This window comes from Lipophrys pholis (assembly GCF_963383615.2).
Source record: "Lipophrys pholis genome assembly, chromosome: 6".
In the NCBI taxonomy this organism is placed as follows: Eukaryota; Metazoa; Chordata; class Actinopteri; order Blenniiformes; family Blenniidae; genus Lipophrys; species Lipophrys pholis.
Window position 1 is genome coordinate 17,253,893 of NC_137629.1, and position 20,945 is coordinate 17,274,837.

Sequence of the window (20,945 nt, forward strand, 5' to 3'; positions counted from 1 at the left end):
ACACACACACATATGCTTCCATACCGTAAGAGGCAATTACATTGGCTTGAATAAATTTCTTGCGGATTCGTTTTAAGTCCAGCCGTGAACACTACTTGCTCCACCTCCTACTTTGAGAACTGCCTCGGGTTAACCTCAAAACATGTCTTCATTTAAAACCCGCTTTCTGCTCAAATTTTGTCCCCACAATGACATGAGTTCCCATGTGTCTCAAGAAAATAAAGCGTCCTCGCAAGTGCAGCTGGACAAGAACACACGTAAACACACACTCAGTGTTTATGTTTCTGTTAATCCTGTGAATACGGGGATGGTCTCTAATCTTTCTCTGTCTATTCCCGCCCTCATGATAAACTGCCTGTCTAACATGGTTTTCTTATCGGGGTGTGTGTGTGTGTGTGTGTGTGTGTGTGCACGAGTGCATGAACACCTCCTAATGAGTGTTTTTGAGAAAGCCAGTGAGGGACGAGGTGTGTGTGTGTGTGTGTGTGTGTGTGTGTGTGTGTGTGTGTGTGTGTGTGTGTGTGTGTGTGTGTGTGTGTGTGTGTGTGTGTGTGTGTGTGTGTGTGTGTGTGTGTGTGTGTGTGTGTGTGTGTGTGTGTGTGTGTGTGTGTGTGTGTGTGTGTGTGTGTGTGTGTGTGTGTGTGTGTGTGTGTGTGTGTGTGTGTGTGTGTGTTTTAGCCACGCTGAATCTCCAGAGCCTGGCTCTGGGAGCATTTGGAGGCAAACATTAACGTCACCAGATGCCTCTCCCTCACTCTCTCTCTCTCTCTCTCTCTCTCTCTCTCTCTCTCTCTCTCTCTCTTAATCTTTTGTCCTCCTCCTGAACCTGTTATCTGATAATTTGCTCTCTCCCTCTCTGTGATTTCACCGAATACAGGATGTAGTTAACTGTGTTCATTCTTTATCTAATTAACTAATTTAGCAAACGCTAATTCTTTCTCATCAGCTAATAGTCTGCAGATTAACTATGGATGTGTGTGTGTGTCTGAGGAGGGGGGGGGGGGGGCTTTTTAAGTGTGTGTTAAATTATTAACCCCTCATTATCAGGTGAAAATCAGAAGAGAAATGAGGCTCTTATCATTGATCTGGCCAACCAGGGAGCTATCACTTCTGCTTTCTCGAGAAGCTGCCAGTGGTATTTCTCCATGCTCTTCTTTGCATTTCTTCCTGGAAATAATTGCCCCTTTTGATGTTTGGACGACGTCAACGTTGTTGCCACTCGTGTCGCGCCTCCCTGCTCCCCTCCCGAGTGACTCGCATCATGTTGGGTTTTCTTCTCTTCTTTTTAATGCCCCACTTCTGGAGTCACCGGGCTCGCCGCCACATGAAAACACCCTTCAGGCAGACTCTGGCATTACACATCAAAGGCAGAGCTGGAAGAAATGTTGAAATGTGATGATGGGAAGCGGTCAAAACACCAGCAGCGCTGGGTGTAATCACAGTTCATCGTGACTCTGTGAGGAAGTCGGTGTAAAGGCATGCAGTCGATGCTTCGTTAGTTTCATGATACTGTAAGTTCACAAAGCGTACGTAATGAGGCGGCTCACATTTTGAAATATTCACCTGCAATTGCTATTTTTCAAAATAGTCAATATGCGTGGCAGTTTTCCCGAGTTCAAAGTAGCTAAACATCATTACGTTTGAGGTTTTTTGCCCATGAGGGAGAGAAATATGTAAAGGTCCTAATTTCCCAGAATTCTTTGCTTTTACCTAGCGGGGGTATGTCCACTAAAATGCTGATATATTGGCCCCATTTTCACTGTTTTCAAGTGAAAACAAAAAACTTTTGTTGGATTTTTAGTGTCTGTTCACACAACAGTGATTTTTGGAGCCACTTTTTGATTTAAAAAAAAAAAAAAAAAAAAAGCTCCCAAAGTGGAACCTTTTGAAAATGCTACAACTCTGTCTCCATGTAAACAGGGGAAAATGCAACTTTTTGAAAATGCTACTATTGCGCATGCTCACTACAGCCATACTAAATAGCTCTGCACATTTATGTGTAGGTGGACAATAAAAACCTCCAGAGTGTCATGACTTCCAGTCCATATTCTCCCGGGACTTTGTAGTTTTATAGTCCAACTTGGTCGTCTATCCAAAAACCACTCTTCGAACGCCACCAACTCGTGTGTGCATCGCTTTCAGTGTTTCTGCCAGTTTTCATTTGAACAGACGTCAGTTTCAACACATTTCCATGTAAACAAATAACTTTTCTTCAACGAAAATGCAAAAATGATGTATTTTCACTTGAAACGTTGTGTAAAAAAGCCACAAAATTTAAAAGAATTGTATTTGTGTATAACCATTTTCTATTTACAATCTTGATAAACATACCTATAATGTATATACTGCAGACATAAAATATAGAATCATTTATCATGTTATTATAAATTAGATATTAACTTAATATAACTAGTTAATAATTCAATTAATGTATTTAATTAATATAAACAAGTGACTGGACATTGCAACATTCTAGTATATATTGTTTGTTTACTGAATGTTGAAATACTAATGTGTTTTTATACTAAATCCATAGTGTATAATATATTTTGTCAACAATTCATAATTTAATATATTTAAGATGTTTCATGTTAAATATTGGAATATTTAAAAATATATCCTTTATATCTTTTGTGCAATGTGGAGAAGCTGTGATCAGTGAATGTACCCACGTGGGGTGGATAAAGTTTTATCTAATGTCACTATAATTATCGCAAAACTCGACAATATCACATGTTCAGCTAATACTGTTGTCACCGGTAATTTCAGTACGGTCTCTCGAGGTCTGGATTCAAAAAGTGGAGCAATCAGCAGAGCTGCGCTGGCCTTTTAATGCACGTAAGAGAGTGAAATGTACAGATGGTTGTGTAGGATACCTCTGCAGAGGTGTTTCATGACGGCGCCGCCGAGTGCAGACGCTGTGAAACCAAACAACCTCACTTAAGCTTTCAAGGACAAATAGATGGTCTCACAGGTACACTCGGCTCAGATCCACGGTCTGTGTACCTGGTAAAGCACACACACCAGAGATATCAGCGGGGAAAATGAAAGCATGTTTTAATTAGTAAACGTGATAATGTGAGCTCTCATCTCCGTTACAAACACATTCAGACGGCTGTGTTATAAATCAGCAACCCAGCTGTAAAATGTGTTTTAAAAACACCTCTCTCTGCCCAGAAAGCCAGTCAATCCTCGCTCCCAGTTAATCGCAGAGCTGCACCTGATTAACAAGAAGGAAGCCGGGCTCCATTATTAATGCACACAGCCTGAATCTTCACAGCTCGGCTGTGAATTATCACACATCTTTGACAATGCTGTTCTGAGAGAGGAACGGGTCATCCTCGCTGATTGGAGCGAAATGAAACCGAAATCCAGAGAGTATCAAACTTTCTTTCTTTCTTTTTTTTCTTCATATTTACCACTTATTAATTAAAAATAACACCTCCAACGGCAGAAAACTGTGAGAAAAATCTCTGGTACACACACGGATAAAACAAAGCTGCTTGATTCGAGACATGGTCAAAAATCTGATGGAGTTCAGACGCTCAGTCCGTGTGTGTGTGTGTGTGTGTGTGTGTGTGTGTGTGTGTGTGTGTGTGTGTGTGTGTGTGTGTGTGTGTGTGTGTGTGTGTGTGTGTGTGTGTGTGTGTGTGTGTGTGTGTGTGTGTGTGTGTGTGTGTGTGTGTGTGTGTGTGTGTGTGTGTGTGTGTGCTCCCACGATGACTGTTTGCTCCCAGAAATGTGCCCAAGTGGCCTGTTTTCATTGTATCACACACACACACACACACACACACACACACACACACACACACACACTCTGGCTGTTTAATCTTTTGTTTCACAGGGCTCCAGAAGCCATTATGTTAGAGTACCTACAATAATGAAGGCACATAATTTAATACTGCAGCACACACACTTTCAGTTATTGGGTGTGTGTTTTTTTTAGTTGTTTTCTTCTTCCCCTGTATCGTCGTAGTGACTGAAGAAATGGTTAATGCAACACTCGAGACACTCAGGTGTGAGCGAGGTTTTTGAAGAACCCGCCTTAAATTGCTCTCCATTCAACTCGCTGTCGTAATAATTAGGACTCGCAACCTTCTTTGAACCCTGGACTCGCCTCTGAAACTCTGCCAACTGCTCTCGTTATTCAACGTGGCTCAGGAAAGCCTCGGCGTGTGGTCGAGTGTGGAGACGCGCCACCATCTCACCCTGAGGTGGAGCGATTGTGTTGAACGCAAATATTTTGAGTCGATAACTAAAGGTGAGTTAAAAGGAAAGGTGCTTCAATGCTTCATTTTCTTCTGCTTACACTAATAGAAGCTGGGAAAATCCTGCAGTCTCAAGAACGTTTCAAGTTGAAAACACAATTTTTTTCATTTCAGAAAAGTTTTCAAAACAATGTCCGTTTACACAGGAACACTGAATCAATGTAGTTTTCATGTTGGGCCCCTAGTGGGGGCTGTTGTTTGTGGATTGAAACCACACACACGCACACAGAGAACAGTACGCAATAAACTTCCAACAATCGGAGTACACAGACAATGGCATGCAAAATTCAGTGTGAGACATTGCAGACATTGAGTTGGACACTTTCTCACCACAGAAGATCCTTGCTGAGAGTCTCTGTCCTCACGTGACCTAAGATTCATGGAAAACCTTCTAAGAAAGAACATAAGTCGCAGGTTTTCTGAAGGTTTCACTGCAGCCTTTTTCTGGGCTTTCAGGTGTTATTTAATGCTGATCAGGGAGTCTGTGGCAAACGATAAAACTACCACCTCTAAAATCCAAAGAGGCTTTGCTTCAGAGCACCACAACTGGTAAAAAAAAATCAAACCTTCGATCGTTTAGAATGATTCAATCATTTGTGTTTTTCTGTCATTACGTCTGAAAGTAATCAGTTTGGTACACCCACAGAATACGTCTTTTGACAGTTGGATAGTCCCTTATTGGCCAAAATATTATTGATCAAGACGTGGATTCCTAAAGGCTCATTTACAGAGGAGAACCAATTCCAGCCAATATTTGCAGAGAATTATGTTTTTTTTAAATGTCCTAGTTTGTCCTGAGGCCAGTACCTGCCCAGCCCTGGTCGTTTGGGACGCTGCACTCACTTCACATGTGTTTTGGCCTATTTGATGAACCTGAATTGCATCGAGGTGTGAAAGTGAGAGTGTGTGATTGTCTGTTTTTCACGTTGTGTTTGTGCTGTGATGGACTGTTCATCCGTTCAAGGTGGAACTTGCTTTCAATCATTGTTAGCTGGAGTCGGCCCCTTGTAAGTTGGATAAAGCGGTACAGTAGATGGATGGTACTGAAGGACAAATGGAGTATCTTTGTTTTTTTTTTAGATTTCCCAATGTTGTCATCCTTTTAAGATGAGTGACATGTATTCATTATTTTAACGTGTGTCCCACCTCAAAAGCATCTGTCCCCTCTCGAAGTAAGTTAAAGATTCCACAAAGAATCTAAACCAGCCAGACAACAATGCAGAGTGGAAATGAGCTACATCAGCAGTGTACCGGGGAGTGTGTGCTGGAGAGTTGTTGAAACACAAAAGAAGATTGATTCCCTGCGAATGAGGAGAGCGAGACGGAGTGAGCATAAGAGCAGCTTTTACAGCCTGGAAGGTCCAGGTGAGGGGCTTTAACGGTCGGCCCTCCCGTGTCAGCCGGCCGGCCTCCGGGGGCAGGAGAGGACGGCCTCTTCCAAGGCAGGGGGAGGGAGGTCAACGCCTGGATGTGTTCACCGTGTGTCCCGCTCCCGTCTGCCCTCCATCAATCTTCTTTTGTGTCTGCACCTCCAGAGCAGGTATGACAAAGCTCCGCCGAGGAAAAACGGTGCGTCCCATCACACCAAACTATCTGACGGAAATATCTCACCTTGTGCAACAAGCACAAAAAACTGCATTTAAGTGTTACAGTATTTAAAGTGTCATTACAATGGATATCTAGTTTAAATATAACTCAAAGGACATTGTTCCACACATCGGTAAAGCCAATGATCTATTAAGTTTTGTGAAGTTGGCAAATGATGGGAATCCCCAGAGAGACCCCAGATGCTCACATCCTTTAAAGAGGACAGATAAAGATGGACGACGCATTTATACTTTTTCCCATGAGGATGTCGATGCATCATTAGGTTCTGAAGGAATTGCGCTATATATTGAAGTCCCTCCCAAACACACCAGCCAGACCGAATAGTGAACGACTCGGTCAGTGCAGCGGCCAACCATAATATCAAACTGAACAATCAAGCAAAAGTCAGATACAAAGTCAAAATGCAAAAAAGAATGTTTGAAATCCAGAAAAAGGGGGCAGTCGTGTAGGAGAAGCCTTGTTCAGCACTTGCATCCATTGACATGATGATATGAGCACTGCCGTTCTCGCCATATTTCCATAGACGTTCCCTCTGATTCAGTGCAGTGAGACATGTGGTTGCATGTGAGTTCATGAACTCCACATATAATCAGTCAGTCTGTAGAAGCCTTGAGACAAAGGAAAGCTAAAAGACTTCAGAGCCATAACCCAGCCGGCCATTAGCGGATGACATGTGTTGTCAAAGCAATCGAATCAGGTCGACTGGACTTGTATCATGTTGACCTTTCATATGTCTTGGAAGACGTTTCGCGCCTTATATCGGCGCGCCAACCCTTTTACCTGATGTCGGCAGGGATCGTCTCCAGTCCTTCATTGGATCATATAAAAGACGAATGGATGGAGGGACATGTGGCAGTAGCTGTGGATTACGTCATCCCACACTTATTCTCGTACGCGATACAAACTGAGGGGAAGACTCATGAAAACATTGCTGCATCTCACTACTGCTCACCCAACCCACCATGAAATATAAGAATAGAGCTGTCATTGTAGAGTCTCTTCTTTCTTTCAAGTGCCTGCTGAAATCAGAATATGAAACTGACTCAGCAACTCTCGTATCCAGCACAGAAACAAGACCATTGAAGGCCACGCATTTTACAATTGAATTAATGTTAGATGGTGGATCTATTCAGCAGAAACAGAAAGAAACCCTTGAATCACTGTGTGATCACCTGAACCTACCTGGAACGAAGGGACAACTGCTGCCAAGGACACTCAACTCTGGATGAATGTGGCTTCATTGTAAGGGTCAGTAATTATGACCAAAAGAGACACTTTGGCCAATTTCCTCTAAATAAAATGAATCGACCCTCCAAACATATTTGACTTTAAACATGTGGTTAATGCAGCTGATTAGGTTGTTGTGCTACACATTCAAAAACTATCATAGGCTGCATTTATGAAGTCTCATAATGACAACTGACAAAGTTTGACATTTTATCTCTTTTGCCGTTTATTTTTGAGATGTTTTACCAGTTTTACTACTGCAACAACACATCATCAGTAGGTTTAAAACTAACCTGTCTGTGGGGATGTAACCACTTCATTTGAGTAATTTAGCATTTTTCAGCAGTTTCAGTTTCTTGGAGCCACTACAGACGGGCTAAAGGGCGGATGCGTGGATCTAACAAATAAATCCAAATTTAGAGAAAAACGTAAACCATGAACTATGCTTCAGACCGTTCATGTCTCCCTTCGTATGACTCGGCAACATTTACCAACATGTTAAATGAAATTAGAAATCACGCCTCTGACTTTGCTTGTTTGACTGTATTTCCACTCGGCACTGGCCGACTGTACAAATATTGTCCGGAGCTAAACATATGCGCCGGCTGAACAGCCTTCAAACGGCCGCGTGTTGACTTAATAACTCGGAAGAAATGAGTGTAAATCAATTACAAGGCCACATGTTTAACTGCAAACACTGTAAATGGTTATTGGTGATTTGAAATGTAAAGATTTGCGATCAATTCTGGGCGCAGTTTTTTTAATGTATTTTTTTCTGTTATCCAAATGTTTAGCTTTTGTTCCATCAAACAATTGATTTCAAAACCCGATTTGAGATAAAGAGCAAACAAAAGACAAGGATATAAACACAGAGAGACTGTGTACATGAGTAAATGGGAGAACTTCTTTGCATATCCTGTGATTTCTATACATTTGAGTGGCTTTATGCACACACTGGGAGGAAGAAAAAAAACAACAACCTCACAAAGCAGCTGAGTCCTGTGTTGTTCCTGCTCTCCGTCTATTATCTATCCATCAGTGTCAAATACACAGGCCTGTGTGATGTGCATGAAAACAGCGCTGGAAGGGAGCAATGTGCTTGAAGGCTGCGTCTTATTATAATACCTGCTCTCGTGTCAAACACACACACAAACACACAAAACGCCGTGATTTTCCGATTCTCTTCGGCTTCCACCTACAGGAACCTAAAAACGTATATTTTCCTCATTGGTGGCTTTCTGGATCGTCTCATTCTTCTCCTTCTGTCTATCCAGGAATGGCTGCTGATATTTCTCTGATGTGTAATGCCGTCTGAATGAACACACACACACACACACACACACACACACACACACACACACAAATGCGCCGTTGAACTGACACTTCAAACAAAGCTTTTGTCTGCTGCCTGACAGCTATTCCTCTCTCCTTCCCCCTCTCCTCCTCTTCCTCCTCCACTCATTATCCCCCTCACTTCTCCCTGTCATTCCAAAAAAAAACACGTTTTCTACCCCCTCATCCCCACACACACACACACACACACACACACACACACACACACACACACACACACACACACACACACACACACATTCGAGGGTTTACTCCTAATTGAGCCTGCCTGGTTAAATGCAGTTTAAATAAAAGAGAATGAAAATATGAAGGGCTTTTTATATCACCACTCCAGCTAAAGGTATAATTATCGTTTTCATTCCTAGAAGCAATAGATTAATCAGATGATGTCTTTTAAAGGGAGCTGTTGTAATAACTTGAGCACAGGCGGAGGTGCCGCTCATGAAAAGCTCGGGTTCAACTTTGAACCGAAACAGAAACACGGTTTCTCATCAGCATTTGACACTTTGGTGAACAAAGATCCTTTGTCTCCGGTGATGGAGGGGTTTACACTTTCAGAACACAGCAGAAAAGAGGAACTTCAATATCCTCTGTTGGTTTTGAATTCAATTGACAGAGCTAAACATTCACATGAGAGGAACGTGTGATAATGCTGAGTATTGTAATAACGATAGGAAAAAAGATTCTATCTTAATATCGCTGAATTTGCAGTAAATAATATGAGATTGATATATTGAATTACTCTGACTGACATGGATCTTAAAACAATAAATAGGACATTTGTATGTAGTCTGAACAAAATGTCAGCATCAATGTTAGCAGGGTACGATTAGTAAAGAAAACAGTGTTTCTAGAGCGTTTAACCACAAGGTGTCTTGGTTAAAGGGGAATTTTAGCTCTTGTTTCATCGTAACACAAACCTGTTCAACTGAATGTAATTAGGAACAAGTCAACCTTCTAAATTATCAGTAGGTCCCTCATTGTGGTTTTCTCTCAGTACAATCTGTGAACCTCCAAGCAGACCCCTGTTGTGACCGATTCATGAGGATCCTAGACCCCAGGCTGGAAGCCACTGCGTCAAGCTGGTGGTGGTCAGAGCCAGCGTTTATATGTCTTGTTTACACAATGTTTTACTGAGTAAGAATATTACATTTCATTGGGGTTTTCTTTGCTTTTTATTGACACGAAATGGCCACGAAAGACCTCCGTTTCCATGTAAATGGGGAGAACGTAGCTTTCTGAGATACGGAGTACTGCGCACGCACACTGCAGTTGCGCGAAAACGCAACAATAACAATGGAGTACTCCAGAGTGAAACTTTTTTTTTTTTTTTTTTTTTTTTACATACGTGAGCTACTGAGTCGGTGTGTACAATAAAAAAAAAAAGAAAAAAAAAAGGCCTCTTATAGGAGCGTGAATGGTTACTGTATATCGTGCTGTTCTCTATTTGCATACAAAACACAGCAGCAGTTATTAGACTGGTCAGGAAATCATAATCCAAACTTTGCTGTCTGCAACCTGACTTGTCTTCAACAAGAAGAAAAAGGACACCGTGTAGAAACAGCTGAGCCAACACTGACAAAATATGCTTCCAGACACTTCAAGGCCAAGTGAATTCCTGCACAATTACCGTGAGCAAACGTCTTATTGGTGAGCCTGACCCACATGTAAGCTGCTGTACGCTTACGGCAATATTCAGTAATGTCCGATTGAAATCAATGTAATTAGTTTCTGATTTGAGCTAAACTGCATACCCAATCATGTTTAAATCACTCATTTCAATCAAAGCAAACAAAAAACTGAAGCGTTCGCTTGACGTCGAGACCCATGTGTTTCATCTGGACAAGGACGGATTTGATTTAAACTCCAAGTGCAAATGTCACAGTAACATCTGCACAGAACCCAGTGCAGGGGGGGAAGCTGATGGCAAATGACTAAAATGCACCGGGAGCTTTGCTCCAAATGTCTTGAAGGCTTTCAAATGAGTTGGAATATATTTCCAAACGGTTGCCTTGAACCGCTCTGACAGTTATTCCCAGAAGACACAAATGCAGCATGAGTCCACAAAGTCAGGCTCCGGTTGATTTTCAATGAAGCCGCTCCAGAAAGTCTCTTGATGGCAAACGCAGACCGGGGCCTCACCCCCCCCTTCCAACGCTCCAACGCGGAGACGTCGGCTCGCGTTCGCCTCAGACAAACTGACCGGCCTCAGCATCTGGCTGCCGCGCGGCACGCTAGAAACACAGCTCGGCTTTTACTGGCTTCAAATGGAAAGGTTCCACGCCATTTGTTATGAGTCAATACAATAAATAAAAGCAAATAACACGGCTCGGGCTTTGTTCCATGCACGGTTTGGCTTTGGAACAGATAAATTGTGGTGTAATAACAAACCTGTCAGCTTCACTTCTTCTCCCATAAATTCTAGAAGCCGCTTTTCGTCGAGGTCGGACCCGTGATTAACCTCCTTTCATCAAGGAAGGAACTCTGCGGTCCGCCTTCAGCCAGAGTGCGCAGGGTTGCAGGTTCAACGCCTTGCTAACGGGCACAGTGGTAAACTGCTGAGGGAGGGAGTCTGTCGAAACTCTGTGCAGGGAAAGTGAATGAGAGGCTGACGAGGCTCTCTCTCTCTCTCTCTGTGTGTGTGTGTGTGCGTGTGCGTGTGCGCCGCGTGTGTGTGTGTGTGTGTGTGTGTGTGTGTGTGTGTGTGTGTGTGTGTGTGTGTGTGTGTGTGTGTGTGTGTGTGTGTGTGTGTGTGTGTGTGTGTGTGTGTGTGTGTGTGTGTGTGTGTGTGTGTGTGTGTGTGTGTGTGTGCGCACATGCTTAGTTATCAGGGGAGCACAGCATAGCTCTGCTGAGATTAAATTCCCAGAGCTTACTCTGACTATCAGCATTACTTCAGGACACACACACACACACACACACACACACACACACACACACACACACACACACACACACACACACACAGAGGGAAAGAAAGCTGCCGTCACTACATTTCCATTCACAGAAAATATCAACATGGACAGTATGAGCACTGCTGATATCACCCGCACGATTAATCTCCACCGATCCAGTTCGGATCAATCTGCTCATCCTTCAAACACCTTTCTTTATTCACCTCATTCTTTTAGGAAACAGACATATCAGTCTTCACTTCTACACACACACACACACACGCACACACAAAATCCAATAAGAGCTTATTGATTTCGTAGTTGTTATGAGTAACTTAAAAATCCATAAAATTTGATTATTATGTGCAATTTTAAATGGTATATTTCACTATGGTTTGAGTATAAGAAATGCACCCGTGTCTATATGTTAATAAAAAACTGCTTTCTTCAGGTGATTTGCTTAAGAGTGTAAAAAGTGGCCATTTCTCATTGCTCATTTTCCTTCTATTCTGTAAAATTCCAAAAAGACAGGAGATGAAACTGTATATCAAGAAAAAGTTTAATATCCACACCTCCAATTCTAGACTAACGTTTGGCTTTTCTTTAAAAAAAAAAAAAAAAAAGAATCTTTGAAGACTCAGTTTGATCTATGAAGGTAGAATAAGGTGGGTTGGATCCATAAGAGTGACCTGAAGACATTCGAAACATCAATTAACATCAAACCATGATGTTTCTGGACTGTGAGAACTGGAGTACCTGCTGCTGTTGTCGTCTGGAGAGCACATTTTTAAGATGTCAAATCAAAAGTGTGAAAGTTCGTTGCGGGCGAACAATATCATTGATGACCCATCTACCACGGTATCATGTGTAAACCAATCAGTTTTAATCTGAAACACAGGAACTCCATCAACATACAGAAAATAATGAAATGCATCTGTTTCTCACTTCATAACAACCCAGTGACTAAAATAACTTGCTTTACATACTAGAAGTGGTCTAAGCTGGTCCTGAATGGAGCCAACGTATGGAGCTCTTCCATGACACGGTTCTAGCACTGGTCGAGTTCTAGCAGCCTGGAACAACCATCAGCTGGAAGACCTTCTAAAAGATTTTTAATAAACTTTACAAAATATTTTTGTCTGCTGCTCCTCGGACTTGATTTCTGTGCGTCCACCTCTGTCGGTGATCGTTCTTCTTGTGATTTGGTTTGAAACGTGTCGGCGTTAACTCTTATGAACGAGCCGCTCTCCTTACTCATCTGGTGACGTCTCGCCCCGGCCAATCAGTGGCCTGCCGTCTGCCGACATCACATCTTCCGCTTGACTGAGCTCGCTTGGTACCGCGGTAGAGTTGGTACTAAAAAGAAGTACCTGGTATCAGGTACTGACACGTAATTGGAAAGCCTAAAAATTGAGTCGAGTCGGTACCCGTGGAAAGAGGCCGTTAGTGCCTAACAGTTCCTCACCAGCAGTCCTGAGATAAAGAGTGAGGCTCAGTTAATACAAAGTTTATTTTGCTGTAATGCTCCTATATACTAGCTCGCGAAAACACCTCCTCCGGGAGTTAAAACTGGGTTTCCATGTATTGTTGATGCTAAGTATATAAACTTCGGGTTGGGAAGTGCTGGTAGCGCTGCTCACCTCCTCCAGCTCAAGAACGGAAGTAAAATCCTACTTCCCTTGGTTTTCCTTACTCACTTTTACATTTTAAATTATGAGAATTTAACGAATGAAAACTCTTCCCTGCTCTCATTTCCTTCGGGTTATATCTAAATATACTTTGTGCTACGGCAGGTAAGCAGTCCCGAGGTACAGTTCCTGTTCTTCTGTAGGTTCTGCCATTAAAAGCCCCATCAGACAACATCTGAGCACGTTACCATCGAATAAGTGACCACAAAGAGAAGGCCTAAACATTATATACACATTTTATATAGCTCCATTCGTTGGGGGCAGAAATGTACGTGTTGTGCAAAATGTGAGTCAACAAAGAAGAACTTTAACGAAGACACACATTCCTACGTATTTAAAGAAAAAGAGCTGGATTGAGTTTTACAGCTGCAACAGTTAGAACAGTGGAAATCCAAAAGCCTGTAAAATCTGTGTAATTGTTTAAAAAGACGAGGTGCATGAGGCTAATGAAGATGAAGAGGATTATTACATTTAATGCATTTTTTATTTTTTTTTTACAAGTTATGATAAACCACCTTCAATTTCTTTTTTAAAAAACTGCCTTTTATTCTTCTTCCCACTGTGATGTTCACCAGAGTCGTGCAGTTTCATCAGCTCGGGCTTCATGTGGAATAAAGACTAACAGAGGAGTTGTACAGAATACTGAAGATGTTTTGCTACCGTGACGTCAGATCACCGCCCTGCTGCTCCACGTTATTATCTCAACCTCTGGCCACGCAGTAGAAATCAAAACCCCTTAACAAGAGCAGTGCCCAGTCACAGCTGGTTTCACTTAGGAGGAAGAGAAAGAGCACTATTAGTAAGAAAAAAAGAAACATCTGAACTCATTAAGACGTTAACATCGTCTGCATACGTGTTTGTGTTTATCACAAATTGTTCAGTTTTCAAAATATTCAACGCAGCTCCTCTATGTCACTTTCACGTCACTCCTTCCTGCCGGGTGTGTGACTGACCCCTCCGACCTCCACCTGGTTAAAAACCTATAAAAAACAAAACCCTACCATTTCCTGAAATGCCCCGGCCTCAAACTAACGTGCAAGCGTGGCAGGTGGCGCCATTTGCGGCTGCATGCTGGGGAAATAGTTCCTGGATGTGTTAATTACCTGGTCTGACCTGGTTGGCGTGACATTGATCGGCCACACGGGAAGCCCGGTTTTACACGTGCGCACGTCGTGTACACGCGTGTTTGTGTCGGCGGCGGCGGCGGCGGCTCCTGTCAGGTGTCTTTCAGACAATGCACACGTCAAGCGGCGGTCCCGGCGCACACGGCGATCGCATGTACGCTCGTCGCTGCAGCCCACACGCCTCAGCCGTCAATCACGTTGGTGAAATTCCCCCTGCGCTCTCCCGTTTTTTTACCCCTCCCTCCACCCTGCCCCCCTGCCCCCCCCCCCCCCCCCCCCCCCCATCTTTCATCATTTAGTTATTTTTCCTTCCCTTTAAAGAAACTGTCTGTTGCCCTGAAACTGGATCTTTTTCCCTCCCATGGGCCTCAGGTTTTTTTTTTTGCTTTTGCTTCCTCCCACTCACATCTTGCTGATGGATTAAACGTTGAAGACGAGGTCTGGTACAGAGGAAGAGAAAGTCTCTTTTAATTGTGTTGATCGCTAATTAGGCGGCCCGTCTCATCTCTCACCAGTGGCCGTGCTACAGCAGGACGCCCTCTCACGGGTCAGCAGGCCGCGGCCTCGTGCACGCTCGTGCACGCTCGTGCCTCAGAGACTCGTGTTTTGCCGCCAGTGTGACGATTTCTCTGGGAGGAGTCTGTTCTTTGGGAAAGTTTAGAGAGGTGCAGGGTAGAGGGGTGAGTCTGCCACCAAGTAAAAGGTTATTTTCTTTTCTTTCTTTTTTTTTTTGCTAGAAATGTGCAGTTAGCATTATGTTAACATTATGTTGAAGCAAATATCACTGATTATCTCTTGTGAGTGAGCGGAATACATTACTTTTATTTGTTCTCAAACTCACGCACAAGGCGTAAATACCACAACACACCACCGGAGGTGTAGTAGAGTCCATGTCTTGATTGATAAAGGGATTGAACAACCAAAATGGACACACACACACACACACACACACACACACACACACACACACACACACACACACACACACACACACACACACTATTCTGTCAAAATGTTATGGCTCATTGACGTAGAAAGAAAACCTCACCACCCTGTGAATTCGCACTGTTGTCATCTGAGCCTCATTTTCACCTCAAATCATTCATTCTGCAGCTTCGTGGGACTGTTTGACCGTTCAAAGCTAATATGACCTCCAAAAGAAGCCGCGTCAGGACAGAACTGTGTCCGTCCTTTCGAGTGGTTCAGCCAGAACCACGTCTTGCAAACAGCAGTTCAAGCCCACCTGTGTTAAAGATGAACGCTCTCATCAATGAGGGAGCAAACTGATGGCATACACCACCTCATACCAACCTCACTGGAAATAGAGAGGTTGCTATGTGACGTCTGACTGATGCCGGTGAGCGTGTGCATCGCTTCATCTGGGAACTTCTGTATTTCTATTTCTATTGCTATTGCATCATGATTTGTGCATGAGCTAAGCATTGTACACAAACTGGTGTAAATGGAACATAATGGTGTTTTACTCTGAGTTTGAAGTTGTATTTCACTGAATGCCCCATAAAAGATTTAATACATTTATTGGTGGTCGTGTTTTGACCATAATCATCTCTAAAGATGGGCTTCACAAGGAAAAGTGAAATGTTCTTGTAAATATGTTTTTATTTCTTTTAAGATATACAATATATATATATATATATATAGAATATATAGAATACCCTTGTTTTATTGTAATAAGTTGATCTGTACAATTAATTACAAATGTGTCATCATCACACAAAATACGTATCGTTTCCAGACACTGTGCATTCCTGCTTTATAAATTCAAAAAGACAAGGTTTTAATTAAAATAAAGAAAAGTTTGATGTATTGAAATTAATTCACAAATGGTAATAAACTTTATAAAATATATTTTTTTCATTCAGACAAATACAAACTACAACAGTTTATATTTGTCTTTCTGATGACGGCAATGTAAACAAAATAAAAATCATGTCGTCAGTTTGGATCCGGAAGGCTGCATGTTCTTCCTGTGCATGAAAGAGTTTCCTCCGGGTACTACAGTCCAAAAACTTGCATTTCAGGGCAATCAGTGGCTCTAAATCGTCTCGTGGGTGTGAATGTGAGTGTGTGTGTGTGTTTGCACTGGTGATCTTTCCAGGCTCCGCCCTGGCTTCACACACTTTCCCTCAGTCTATTATATTTGTTTACATGACTTAACTCACCTTGTGAATTTCATCTTCATCCCATGTGTCTCTTCATTGCTCCTGTCAGAATGAATGCTGCCACTAGAGGGCACTGTGATGTGTACCTTCTGGCTTCAGCACATGCACTGTGACTGGAGAAAGGAAAAGACTCAAAAAACTCCAATAAGATATTCTACTTTCTATTTGGTCAAATAGAAATGAAGATATGACGAAGCTTCAAGCCGCATATGACCATAGAATCACACGTGAGGTCGAGCCTGGCTCGCGAGCCGTTTCCATAATGTCCCACTCTGTATGCTGAGATCAACTGTTGATCAAAAAGTGTTCCTTCATATCTCAGAGATGGATCAGACAAATAGAGAGCGTCGCCTCGAATGAAACTGTGCTTCAAGTGTACGACCTTGTCTGATCACAGAGCCTGTTTTCTTTTTGGATCTAAATGCCTCGTGCAGATGCAGAAGTCAAGTCTGATAGCTTTCACCAGGCTCTCCGATGACATGCATCTAGTGCCGGTGATAGGGTGGGAAGAACAATTCCTACGAGTTTGAAGATCAATCAGCCTTTGTGAGTTTAAACTGGAGACGACTGGAATTCATTCAAAGGTCCAGAGTTAAAATAAAACCCAGCCGTCTGAATCAAAGCGAGAGAAAGCGCTCCTCATCTTTCAAAGTCTCCGTCCAAACACTTTGGACACATTTGGTGTCTTTGATGAGCACAGGATCATCAGGATAATGGTGTTGAAAGTGAGGTCGGTGGTATACTGTATCACATCCATTACTGGCATTAAGCTTGGTGCAAGGCAGTATTTTCACCCACACTTCTACCCTTCTTTTCTCTTGCTGCCACTTTGAGATTCATGTTCCAGAATTGAGCTTTTCTCTCTCTTCACTCGTTTTTGTGGAATTTGAGTCATTTTCATACCCACCGTGTCATTTTTCTTTACCAGCCATCCGACCACTCTAATCACATCGCAGGAAACTTTCCAGCAAATCGTTTCTGCCGCTCCAGAAATGACTTGTTGGAAATAGTCATTAAGAGCCGCCCGGCTGTGTTGGTGGAAGACGGGGAGAAGGAAGCTAATGAGCGGATGTATTCTGTGTGTTTGCAGTCATCTGGAGTCGGAGCGCAGCGCCCTGAAGAGGAGGGAGTGGGAGAGGAGGAACCAGGAGGTCCAGCAGGATGAAGACCTCTTCTCCACTGGCTTCAACCTGTTTGGAGAACCTTATAAAGTAAGATATATACCTGGAGCATGTTTGCTAAACAGGTTTGACTCCCCAGTTTACGTGACAATTTCAAGTGAAAACGTAGCATTTTTTGCCATTTTGTTTCAGAAAACAATGATGTCCGTTTCCAAAATGCAACAAAGGTTTCCGTTTTTTCTCTTGGAACCGTCGTGTTGACGGGGCCGAAGCCAACAATGAGCTCCACGCGGTCGTCTTTACAGCCTGGCTGAGCTGCGATTCTCATTGCCGTCAAGGAGACAGCTTTATATTTCTCTGTTAAGTTTTGATTGATCTTTGCACAAGAGGAAGTGGACATACTCGACGACAGAATTTCATTTCGGCAAATGGAGTGAATTTACGACCCGCTAATCAGCCCGTATAGGCCCCGCTCTCCTCGCAAAGCGGGCCCTCTGTGATTTAGACTGGTAGGAAACAATTCCCCTCGTTGAGGCAGTCGTTTGAACGGAATTGTTACGGCCAAACAACAATTATTTGAACATAATTTGTGCTGCTGAATGTTGGTTTTGTGGGCAATAAAGGTGAGGATGTAGCTGCTTGTTCCTCTCATCTCTCCCCCGGGCCTTAAAGAGGAATCTCCCGGAGCGTGAGGTGATGATCCGCTCTGATCCGAGGAGCCCTGGACGCCATCACTGTCCGTCTCTGTCCTGTAGCATGAAGTCCACAGTCCTACCCCTCCGTCTCAAATTGATTTTGGGTTGTTAACTCTCATTTGCCCCCGCCTGCACTCGGCTGCACCTCGGAGTGCGCGGACCTTGGGACTTTCTGAGTCCTGACAGATTGTGTCGGGCTGCCGCCGTGTCTGGAAGCAGAGGACACGGAGGCCTGGAGCCAGATTGGTGGCCCGGCCCGGCGGAGGCAGATGAAAGGTTGTTCTGATAATGAATCCAATCCTGGGTGCCTCCACACTCCACCTAATTGTTTCCAGCTAATTAACAGTGCTGAGGGGAGGTCAAGATGTGCGTGCTCAGAGGGAGCCGGACCGACTGTGGGCCGATCTGTGTGAAGGGGAAAAAACGAGAAACTGCCGCTGCTGCTGCAAGGTCCTTTATTTCCCGTCTCTTACGGACGACGGGCAGTTGTAATATTTGCCATCTTGGCCTAGAAACTGTGGTACTGTAACAAACTGAGACGTGTTCTTGGGACAGAATCACAGTGACAGTGTCAGACTACTCACCAAACCATCAAAATGTAGCGGAATATGACACAACGATCAATTCAGTTTAGTTCCATTAAATTTCATTTATATAGCACTTACGACACTTTTACAGAGAAAAACCCGACAAATCCACACGAGCAAGCAGAGGAGACGGTGGAAATGGAAAAAGTGGCATTTTCATTTATTTATTTATTTATATACTTACAGTGATGATTCATACAGACCGATTGTAGCCCCTCCACCAATTACCAGTGCAGCATCATAACCTGCATTTAACAGGAAGAAACCTGCAGAACCAGAGTCAGCAGTGGAGACTTTCTGCTGCTCCGGTTCAGGTTTCAATTAGGAGAGAGAGAAAAGATAGGACAGAGAGCAAAAAGCAAAAAACAAACATATAATCATAAATCCAGTGGCTGCAAAACCTCAGACCATGAAGTTCCTGTTCTTGAAGTTCATGTAGAGATGTTGCAGGAAAGTACAAAGAGAACAGACTACAGGAGAGAAACAGAATGTCAGTGACATCTAATAGTGACACATGGTGGGTGTCGGTCCTCCAGCAGTGTAAACCTACAGCAGCTTCACTAGAAAATGATCCAGGGTGGCCTGAAGCCTTAAAAGACTGTTTCAGCCTCCCTGACTGAACCTGGGATCCGGTTCCACGTGAGAGGAGCCTGAAAGCTGAAAGCTCTGCCTCCCATTCTGCTTCCAGAAAACCTAGGAACCTCCAGTAAGAGAACTCTGAGGACAAAGTGTTCTTCTGGGGGAGATATGGGACTGTCAGTTCTTTAAGACACAATAAAGCCTGGTTGTTAAGAGCTGTACAAGTTAAAAGAAGAATTTTAAAGTCTATTCTAGATTTAACAGGAAGCCAATAAAGAGAAGGCAATATTGGAGTGATGTGATCTCTCCTGTCAGGACTCTCGCTGCAGCATTCTGAATCAATTGCAGATTTCTTTAGCAATTATTTGGACCCCCCGATAATGTGGATTTACAAGCCGTCTTATCTTTTGTCATCTCTTGTTGTGTCTTGTTTATGTCTTATCACCGTGCCTTGTTTATGGCTGGTTGTACAACGTTTAATCACCTGACAAATGATTTTACCAAGTGACTCATTGTCTTCCGATGACTAGTGAATTGGTTCCATAACTTTTGAAATAACTATCAGTAATTTATATTCAGTTTTACAGTGTTAAACTACACGCTTTTCCCAGATGAACTTTACTATCAGATGATGCAGGGGTATTTCAGTTAATGCCGACGTGAAGCAAATCCGTTCCTGGGTTGGAATATTTCCCCAAACGTCAAACAGAAAGTTGGTTTAAGAAATATCTATACAATCCTGGATTATGCTCCGGCATCTGCAGTTCAGATTAGGGAAGTATCACAGTCGATTGGTTTAAGGATGGGATTAGAGAGCTAATTGTTAAAGCTACTTATGTGGATTTTTCATTTATTTATTTATTTATTTATTTTTGCCTTGCAGTCATGACATGAAGGGATGTTGATACGGGCAACATAAGAGCCAAGTACAAGTCAATTAGATTCCCTCCAAAATAGGAACCGTAGGTGTCACGGTGATGTTTGAGGGGTATTTATCTTGCATGTTTTGGCATGAGGCTGCTTTGATTTTTGTGACCTTTTCTTGATGGACCCCCAAGAAAGACTTGGACCCCTTGTCGCAGTTTCCCAAAGGTTAGACTAAAGCCAAACAGGAGTGGACACCGACTAACATAAGAGCAGCTCTACATTTTCTTTGACATGAGCAATTCTTATAATGACACCGAGAAAGAAAAACTTCAGACAACCCCCCGTGATCTCTGATGCTTCCTCTCCAGGGTCGTGGACCTCAGGTTGGAAACGATGGCCTTCCCACGTGGCTCTAGCTTATTGTGTGAGACATTTCCTATCAGGGGTGTTTCAGTGAGTCTTTAGTACCGTCATCCATCTTTGTATATGGTCTGTGACCAACAAAGAAATGCTCCTGTCCCGGCCTGACAACATGAGGAACACACACTGTCTTCCACTGCTGTTGACCTTTGGTGCTGGACATAAATTCAGAGAAGTGCTGTTGCTTGTTAGATCCTTCCCAGCATGCTGCTGAGTGGAGAGTTTCTCTCCCGAAGAAGAGATTCATTTCATTCAATAACATCAAACTTCATTCCTTACTGCCCAATTCTACTTTTTGCTAATATAAGTGTAAATGGCCACATTTTTAAAA

At 43.0% G+C, this 20,945-nt stretch overlaps 1 protein-coding gene across 1 annotated transcript in view; it reads left to right on the forward strand.

The window, feature by feature from the left end:
• aff2 (AF4/FMR2 family, member 2) overlaps positions 1-20,945 on the forward strand; it is a gene marked incomplete at its 5' end in the record, with an annotated part of 172,667 nt that overhangs the window by 37,746 nt on the left and 113,976 nt on the right. The window contains one exon of the mRNA XM_080466367.1: positions 17,436-17,556. Coding sequence (XP_080322493.1) covers positions 17,436-17,556 — 121 coding nt within the window. The remainder of the gene's footprint in view (positions 1-17,435; positions 17,557-20,945) is intronic.